The 10,187-nt window shown below is 38.0% G+C and overlaps 1 protein-coding gene across 1 annotated transcript; it reads left to right on the top strand.

The window, feature by feature from the left end:
* The first annotated feature begins 1,884 nt into the window (after positions 1-1,884).
* LOC145950440 (uncharacterized) lies at positions 1,885-6,687 on the top strand. The gene is made up of 9 exons (XM_083061529.1): positions 1,885-2,145; positions 3,406-3,477; positions 3,619-4,216; positions 4,313-4,420; positions 4,535-4,779; positions 4,849-5,067; positions 5,415-5,466; positions 5,705-5,804; positions 6,366-6,687. Exons 1-9 carry the CDS (start codon positions 1,885-1,887, stop codon positions 6,685-6,687), a joined length of 1,977 nt encoding a protein of 658 aa, XP_082917655.1.
* The last annotated feature ends 3,500 nt before the right edge of the window (positions 6,688-10,187 follow it).

Here is a 10,187-nt window from a genome sequence, read left to right as displayed (position 1 = left end):
AAAGATGGCAATAGAGGATGTGCACTATTTTAGGAAAAGCCATCATTGCATAAAAGACACCCAATCCCTAAGCTAGATAATTTGGTGTATGAATTGCATGGGACCAATAACTTTGATGGTGAAGCCTCTTTGGCTCTCTCCTTTCCCCTAGTGCTTTCATTCAACAAATTGTGTGCTTAAGGATTGCCTAGTTAAAATTTTAGTATTTTACTTCCCTAATTGTGGTTTTACATCTTATGAAGGTTCAAAGGATTGGAAAAGCTTGAAGATTTGTGGTCAAATCCTTCTCAAGAAGGAGGGTATGATGGAGGACCATCCTTGACTTCATGTGAAGCCCACCAATGGTTAATTAGAGTAGTCTAGTATTAAATTTTGTTTTCCATTTTTTTCCCTTGTATTTTGGGGTATTTTAGTCATAGGATTTATTTTCTTTGTATTTCCTATTTTGCCCTTGTATTATGGGGTGTTTTAGTTAATTAGGACTTTTTAATTGGGCTAGGGTGTATTACAAGGAGGTGACGCCAATTTGGTAGCTATTTTTGGACCATTTTTGGTATTAGAAAGGCTTAGGCCCAATGGTGGGCAAAGGTTGCATGAACTTGTCATGCACCTTGTTATAGCCAATCTAATCCCATAGATTCCAAACTTGGCCACCAAGTTGCATCTAGGGTTAATTTGGCATTGCATTTAGAGTGAATTTGCCTTGACATTCACGGCCACACTCACCCTAAATGCAACCCTAAATGCAACTTCTCCTATAAATACCCCACACCCCACCACTTGTAAATACTTTGGAATATATGAATTTGAGTGAGCCTTTTTGTGCCTCAAATTTCCTCCTTAGTCACTAGGTTGCTTCGGCTAGCCTCCTTCATTCTCCTCCCTTGGAGAGTGAAACCTAGAGTGGCCTCCACCTACCTTGGAGTGAGCCAACTTGAACCACCCTAAACACCTTCACCTAAAGCTTCCGCCAACCTTCACCATTTTAGCATCAACTTCATCCTTTCTCACCATCAAAGTGTGCTTGTCTCCTTGTTGAAACCTAGATCAAGGGCTGGAGTTCTTCTTCTTCTTCATCATAACGCATAGCATGGAGGGAGGAAATCCATCAATGTAGATATTTAATTTATAATCGCTTATAATAAATAGGGGTAATTTAGTAATTTTACACTGTTATTTATGAAATAATCCATCATAGGGAACCCGAAAGGGGCGTTGTGGGGTGCTAACACCTTCCCCGCACGTAACCGACTCCCTTACCCAACTCTGGTTGTAATGGCCAAGGTTGATTTGCGAAAATCAATTGCCTTATCCCTTTTTCCAATGTTTTGAGTAAAACATTGGTGGCGACTCCAAGAACCCTTCTTTTTGTGAAAACCACTAATCCATGGAGGGTCCCGCTTGGGATTAATATGGATTGGTGAATCATTTAATAAAATTGTTAGTTCAATAAGGTCTCAGTTTGAGAATAAGTCGTTCTAACAATCCACCACTTTTCAAAACTATTAAAACGAGTCCGACCATCGTCGCGAATGCCAAGCTCCGTTTCGGCGGGTGGCGACAAGACCACATAATTTCCTTGAAGATCACATATACCTGAAGGCATTCCCTTTTTCATTGGAGGATCTTGCCAAGGACTGGTTTTACTATCTGGCTCCTGGTTCAATAACAAGCTGGGATGACTTGAAGAGAGTGTTCCTCGAAAAATTCTTCCCTGCATCCAGCACCACTGCAATCTGAAAAGATATATATGGAATTAGGCAACTCATGGGGGAGAGATTATACAAGTACTGGGAGAGATTCAAGAGGTTGTGTGCTAGCTTCCCTCACCATCAAATTTCTGAGCAGCTATTATTGTAGTATTTCTATGAGGGGTTGAACATAATGGATAGAAGCATGATTGATGCAACTAGTGGAGGAGCTTTAAGAGATATTACACCTGCTTCTGCTAGAGGGCTGATTGAAAAAATGGCATCCAATTCGCAACAATTCAATATGAGGAGTAATGCCATAGTTGTGAGAGGGGTCCATGATGTGGGAGCCTCTAAGTCAATAGAACATAAGAAGCTAGAGAGTAAGATTGATGATCTCACCACCTTAGTCACCCAACTTGCTACGAGTCAGAAATCTGTTGCACCAACAAAAGTATGTGGCATCTACACTTCAATTAATCATCCAACAGATGCTTGTCCCTCCTTGTAAAACTCTTCTACTGGTCCTAAGGCGCCCCAAGCATATGCTGCCAACATTTACAACAATAGACCTCCACAACAGCAACAATAGAATTATGACCTGTCTTCCAGTAGATACAATTCTGGTTTGAGGAATCATCCCAACTTGAGGTGGGGAAATTCTTAATAGTAGCAAAATCAAGAACCTTTCCAGAACCATCCCTCGAGTTCTTTGATGGCATCCTAGCTTGCATGAACTTGAGATGATCAACAAAGAATAGGACGTCTTCTCCAAGGATCAAGTTCTTCAAAGGTGGCACAAGGTTTTAGGGTGGATGATGATGGAATGGACGAAAATGGAGGTTGGGTAGAAGGTGTTTGAGGAAATGCTTGAGAAGGGTACTCTAGGGTTGGCTCACTTCATGTTATGAAGGCCACTTCTAGGGTTGTTTCTCTCAAGGTGGATATGGGAAGGAGGTGGCCGAATTAGCCAAGGGTGACTAAGGAAAGGTATAAAGGCACAAAAGGCTCTTTTTATATTCAATATCCAAAGTATTTACATGATGCATAGCCTAGGGTATTTATAGGAGTGGGAGGCATCTAGGGTTGCATTTAGGGTTGCATTGGCCAAAATTCATAATGCCAAATGCACACTAAATGAAACTCAAATGAACCCTAGATGCAACTTGGTGGCCAAGGATGGAATCTTTGGGTTTAGTTAGGCTACATCTAGGTGCATGATAAGACCATGCAACCTTTGCCCTCCACTTGGGCCTAAGCCTTTCTAACACCAAAAATAGGTCCAATAGCCACAAAAATACGTCTAGTTTTTGTTCCCACCCTAATCAAATACCTTAGCCCAAAAAATAAAAACCTATGATCTAAAGCACCCCATAATACAAGGGTAAAATGGGAAATACAAAAGAAAATAAACCTTATGACTAAAATACCCCAAAATACAAGGGTAAAATTGGAAATACAAATAAAATAGATCCTATGTCTAAGACACCCCAAAATACAAGGGTAAAATAGGAAATCAAAGACAAGGGCAAAATAGGAATAAAAATAAATGTTATGCTAATAAAAACTTAGGAGCTAAGGTCCAAAAGTGGCCTCACTCCTCTTATGGTTTTTCAACACTAACCCATTCCTTTTGCTTCCTTCAATACATCACCTCTTGGACTTCTTGGCCTTAGTGTTATTCCATCATTCTTCATACCAGCCTTCTTAACAGAGACCTTTACCTGCACCTACATCCCAACCAGCTCAACCTTCTACTTCTTCTGAGCCTTCATTGGAGGAGCTGGTAAGGTAGATGACCATCCAAAACATGCAGTTCTAACAAGAGACTAAAGCTTCCATTCAGAGTTTGACAAATCAAATGGGTCAGATGGCCACTCAACTCAATCAGGCACAATCCCCAAATTCAGACAAGTTACCTTCATAGACTGTGCAGAATCTGAAGAATGTGAGTGCCATCACCTTGAGGTCTGGAAAACAAATTGACATACCAGCACCCAAAGTTGTACCTTCACCTACACCTGAGCCTACACTTGAGAGAAAGGCCCCTGTAGGTAGTGGCAGAAAATTTCATACAAGTGGACCTTCTTCTAGTGCACATAGTGATGATCTACATCAGCCTCCTATCCCTCTTCCACTTCCACCAAAGTCAATTCCAAACAAAAAGATAGAAGGGGTGGATAAGGAGATATTGGAGACCTTTAGGAAGGTGGAGGTCAACATACCTCTGGTGGATGCCATCAAGCAAATTCCCAGATATGTTAAGTTTCTAAAGGAGTTGTGCACCCACAAGAGGAAGCTGAAGGGTAATGAGCGAATCAGCATGGGCAGATATGTCTCAGCTCTCATAGGTAAATATGTTCCACACATTCCTGAAAAATGTAAGGACCCAGGTACATTTTGTGTACCTTGCATTATTGGTAACAGTAAATTTGAAAATTCCATGCTTGATTTAGGAGCTTCAATTAATGTCATGCCTCTGTCTATCTTTAATTCTCTGTCTCTTGGACCTTTGCAACCTACGGGTGTGGTCATTTAGTTGGCCAATAGGAGTGTTGCCCACCACATAGGTTTTGTAGAAGATGTCTTGGTTCGGGTTGGTGAACTTATTTTTCCTGTAGATTTTTATGTTCTTGATATGGAGGAGGGATTCTCCCATGGTTCTGTTCCAATCATTTTGGGTAGACCATTTTTGAAAATAGCTCGTACCAAGATTGATGTATATGCTGGTACCTTGTCTATGGAATTTGGTGATATTGTTGTTTATTTTAATATTTTGGATGCCATGAAATTTCCTTCTAAAGCTCATTCTATTTTTCGCGCTGAATTGATTGATGATTTAGTTGATAAGCACATTCATGATTTTGATTCTTCTCATGCTAAGAAACATCCATTTTTATTTGATCTGTATAACTGCCTTTCATGCGTTGAGTCTGAATCTGAATATGAGTTTGAATGTGAAATTGATTGTGATGAGGCATCTAAATTTTATACTTTGGGTGCTGTACCTCTTGGTCTTGATTTTATAGAGTCAGAATGCACTAACCATGTTACAAGAAGTACAAAAGAATCTGACTTGCAGGTTGTGGTACAGGCTACGAAACCCCTTCTCCCTTCTTTGGTTCCTTCTGATGTTCAGCCAGCACCCACACCATAGTTGAAGCCTCTTCCAAAGAACCTCAAGTATGCTTACTTGAAGGATGATGAGAGATTTCCTGTGATCATATCCATCTCCCTTGATGTTGATCAAGAGGATAGGTTGTTACATGTGCTCCGGAAGCACAAGAAGGAAATTGGTTGGACCCTGGCAGACATTCCTGGCATTAGCCCATCCACGTGCATGCATAGGATACTATTGGAGGATGGAGCTAAACCAGTTAGACAGCCTCAGAGGAGACTTAACCCAATGATTTTGGACGTTTAAAGAAAGAGGTGACCAAGCTTTTACAAGCTGGGATCATCTATCTTATTTCAGACAGTCAGTGGGTGAGTCTAGTCCAGGTGGTCCCCAAGAAGACAGGCCTCATTGTTGTTAAGAATGAGAGGGATGAACTCATACCCACCAGAGTGCAAAATAGTTAGAGAGTCTGTATTGACTACTGAAGGCTCAACCAAGCAACAAGGAAGGATCATTTTCCTATGCCTTTCATTGATCAGATGCTTGAGCATCTGGCAGGTAAATCTCATTACTATTTTCTTGATGGGTTCTCTGGTTATTTTTAGATTCATATTGCTCTTGAGGATCAGGAAAATACCACATTCACCTTCCCTTTTGGTACTTTTGCCTATAGGAGGATGCCCTTTGGCCTATGCAATGCCCCTAGCACATTCCAGCAGTGCATGCTTAGTATTTTTAGTGATTTTCTTCAAAATTTCATAGAGGTGTTTATGGATGATTTTACTGTTTATTGATCCTCTTTTGACACTTGTTTGGATAGTTTGGATAAAGTTCTGAATAGATGCATTGAAACTAACATTGTTCTTAATTTTTGAGAAATGTCATTTCATGGTAGAGCAGGGTATAGTTTTGGGGCATATCATCTCTAGTAGGAGCATTGAGGTAGACCCTGCAAAGTTATCTGTTATTTCACAATTGCCTTACCCCTCTTGCGTGTGAGAGGTGCGATCTTTTCTTGGCCATGCAGGTTTTTATAGGCGCTTCATCAAGGATTTCAGCAAGAAAGCCCTTCCACTATCCAGCTTGCTATAGAAGGATATTGAATTTAATTTTGATGACAAGTGCAAGGAGGCGTTTGATTGCCTCAAGAGAGCCTTGACCACCACTCCTATCTTTTAGGCACTAGACTGGACAATTCCCTTTGAGCTGATGTGTGATGCTTCAAATTATGCACTGGGGGCTGTCTTGGCATAGAGGGTTGACAAATTGCCTAGGGTGATATACTACGCTTCCAGGACATTAGATGCTGCTTAAGCAAATTACACGAACACGGAAAAGGAACTTTTAGCTATTATTTTTGCACTTGATAAATTTTGATCATATCTACTTGGTTCTCATGTCATTATTTTTATAGACCATGCAACTCTAAAGTACCTGTTGAAGAAGGCTGACTCAAAGCTTAGGCTGATCAAATGGATGCTCTAGCTTCAAGAGTTTGACTTGGACATCCGTGACAGGAGCGGAGCATAAAACTTGGTGGTATACCATCTCAGCAGGATTGAGAGAGTTGAGAATGAGGACACTTTCCCCATTCAGGATGATTTTCCTGATGAACATTTGTTAACTATTTCTGTTCCTTCCCCTACCCCTTGGTTTGCAAATATTGTCAATTATTTAGTTGCTTCTGTTTTTCCTCCTTTAGCATCTAGAGCTCAAATTGATAAACTTAAGAGTGATGCTAAACATTATGTTTGGGATGACCCCTATTTTTGGAAGTTTTGCAATGATCAGGTAATCAGGCGATGCTTGTCAAACCATGAGATAGACTCAGTCCTGCAGTTTTGTCATTCTTCTGCACCTGGTGATCATCTTTGTTGAGATTCATGGAGTGGTGAATCAGCTCAAACTTGGTGAATGAAGGTTTTGATGATAACAAAGTATGGATTCTGAGAATCAAAGCTGACTAAGGACATCAACAAGTCGAAAACAAAGTCAAGAAGAAAATATGGCTATTATGATGTGTTATAGGAGTAGCTCGTAAGTTGTATTGTTTTGTTGAGCTTATTTTGCATGAGTGTGCTTTGTGCATAGGTTAATCTTTATCTAATCTGACTAAGAGTGAGTATGATGATGAGTTAGAAACCTGAAAAGTTATTTTGAGACATAAAACAGAGTTTTTGAAAACTGACTCAAAATAATCAATTATCATTAAATATAATCGATTATTCCAGCAACAGGTAAAAAGGATGCCTTGCAGTAATAATTGATTATTTGTGAAATAATCGATTATCCCAGGAATCACTCTTTGGAATAATCGATTATCCTGCAAAATAGTCGATTAATCTATTCTTGGTTGATTTCCAAAAATCATGAAGAACAAAATAATCGGTTATCTAGTTCTGAAAATGTTATAAATAGTTTTCACATTTTGAAACTTCAGAACAAGATAGAACTGAGAATCAAAAAGAGAAAAAATGTTATTGTGAAGTCTTTGTGACCTTCTTTGAGTGTTTTCTTTGTGAAACCAAGAAGTAAAACGTTTTTGAAATGCTTTGAGAAAAGATCATCATCATCATCACATTCTTGAAAGAGAAAGATTAAGATTTGCTTCTGAATTCACTATCTGATTTGTTCAGCTTCCAGGTGAATTCGTTCCTTTAATTCTTTGTGAATAATTGTAAATCTTGAGTAGGTGTCTCAAGTGGTAAGGAATTTTTGTAGTGGGTTTCTACAAGAGGTGTTTTCTTGGGGTCAAGAAAGTGGTTATCTTGAATGTAGGAGTATATGCATGTGTGGTATGCTTGTAAAACTTCTTCATTAAGATAGTGGAACAAATCTTGATCAGGTTATGATTGAGGACTGGATGTAGGTCACATGTGGAGTGGCTGAACTAGGATAAAAGACTTGTGCAATCTTCTTTACCCTTATCTTTTACTTTGAGTAATATCTTGGTTGTGTGTTAAAGAGAAGAATCTTGATTAACATGTTTGTATGCACAACATTGCTTTAAATTGAATCAAAGTGTTGAATATTGATTGTTCTTGACTTTGAAGTTTATTAAAGATTAATCAAGAAAGCATATAAGACTCATTTTCATTAACAAGTTTTTTAAGCAACTTCTTTGAAAATTCATATTAGAAAATTTTGAATTGAAATAAAGATCCTAAGAACTCTGAAAATTTTTAAAGTGTCATAGAATCCAATTCACTCCCCCCCCCTTTTGGATTGAGCCATTCTTTTCTAAAAATTGGTATCTAGAGCAAGGTTCTTGAGTGTTATTCAAGATTTCAAAACTGGCCAATAGCAACCTACCTTATGGTGAGGGTGTGTCTATTTATAGACCTTTTGTTTTCAATGGTGAAAACTATGTCTATTGGAAAATTAGGATGAGAATTTTAATTGAATCAATTGACATTGCTGTGTGGGATGCAATTGAAAATGGACCCTATATCCCTATGACCAAAGATGATGATGGGAAGAGAGAAAAACATTGGAGTGAGTGGAGTGATGATGAGAGAAAAAGAGCCCAATATGACTATAGAGCAAAGAACATCATTACCTCTACATTGTCTATTGATGAATTTTTTAGAATTTCTCAATGCAAATCTGCTAAAGAAATTTGGGACACTTTGCAAGTCACTCATGAAGGAACAAGTGATGTAACGAGATCTAGAAAGCATACTCTCATAAGAGAATATGAATTGTTGAGAATGAACAATGGTGAATCAATTTCTAATTTTCAAAACAGGTTTACACACTTGATAAATCACCTTGTTGATCTTGGCAGGAAATTTGAAGAAGAAGAATTAAATTTGAAAGTGTTGCAATGCTTGGACAGATCATGGCAAGCAAAGGTTACTGCCATTGAAGAATCAAAGGACTTGACTTCAATGACCCTTGCTACTCTCTTTGAAAAGCTGAGAGAGCATGAGCAAAAGCTGCAAATATTTGAGGAAAATGAACAGCAAGACAAAAAGGGCAAGGGAGTGTCACTAAGAGCCTTGAAATCAGTCAAAGGCAAAGAAGTGTGTGAAGAATCAAGCTCCGAAGATTATGAAACAGAGAACTTCAACTTGTTGGTGAAGAAGTTCATAAAATTCCTAAGAAAGAAGAGGAATTCCCCCTACAAGTTCAACAAGAAGGCAAATAAGAAAGAGGAAGCAAGTACATCCTCCTACAATTGTTTTGAGTGTGGGAAACCAGGACACCTAAAAGTTGAATGTCCAAACCTCTTAAAGAAGCAACAAGAGGAAACAAAAGTGAAGAAAAATGGCAAAGGAAAAAGAGCCTACATTGCTTGGGAAGACAATGAATCAAGCACAAAAAGTGATGAATCTGAATTTGAAGAAAATAATTTATGTTTGATGACTAGAGCTGATCAAGACGCAATAGTAAGTGATTCTGACCTTGAATCAAATCCGGATTATGATCAACTTCAAGAAGCTTTCATTCAAATTCACAAAGAGGCCATGAAATTAGATGCTTTAAATTCAAAGCTTAAAAACAAGCTGTCATGGTATGAAAATGCTTTAATTAAAGTTGAGCAAGAGCTTGAATATTTAAAAAATGAGCATGACAATCTTCAAATGATTTTGAACTTCAATGAAGCTCATTGTGAAACCTCCCTTTCTTCAAGGTGTTTGTGAAAATTGCAAGACTTTGGAAAAGGAAAATGCTGATTTGAAAATTACTCTTGCAAAGTTCACAAATGGAAATGAAAATTTGAATATCATTGATCTGTGATAAAAATAAAAAAGAAATTAGATTCATTGGAAAAAGAATTGACAACATATACATGCTAGATTTAGAGCACTCAATAGCAATTTCCAACACCAAGTGTTTAATAACCAAAGAAGACAATATTTGGCTTTGGCATAGAAGAGCTGCACATATTCACATGGATCACTTAAACAAACTTAGTAGAAAGTAGTTAGAGATAGGATTGTTAGAAAAGAATGGCACAATCCAAGAGGGGGGTGAATTGGATTCTATGACACTTTAAAAATTTCAGAGTATTTAGGATCTTTATTTCACTTAAACTTTTCTAAGACTGAATTTTCAATGAAGCTTCTTTAAAGACTTGTTATAGAAGAATGAATTTTATATATTTTCTTGATTACAAAATAATGAGGTTCTAATGTAATGCTTTAATTCAGTTTAAACCAACAATATTCATGCACACATGCTAATCAAGAATCATCTTCTTTAATGTAAAATCAAGATATTACTCAAAGTAAAAGATAAGGGTAAGAAAGATTGCACAAGTCTTTTATCCTGGTTTAACCACTCCATATGTGACCTACATCCAGTCCTCAATCAGAACCTGATCAAGATTTGTTCCACTATCTTAATGAAGAAGGTTTACAAGCATACCACAC

Source organism: Cajanus cajan, chromosome 8 (genome assembly GCF_000230855.2).
Source record: "Cajanus cajan strain Asha chromosome 8, NIPB_CcT2T_4, whole genome shotgun sequence".
Taxonomy (NCBI): domain Eukaryota; kingdom Viridiplantae; phylum Streptophyta; class Magnoliopsida; order Fabales; family Fabaceae; genus Cajanus; species Cajanus cajan.
The sequence above is the reverse complement of the archived record's forward strand: the minus strand, read 5'-3'. Positions and strand labels throughout refer to the sequence as shown.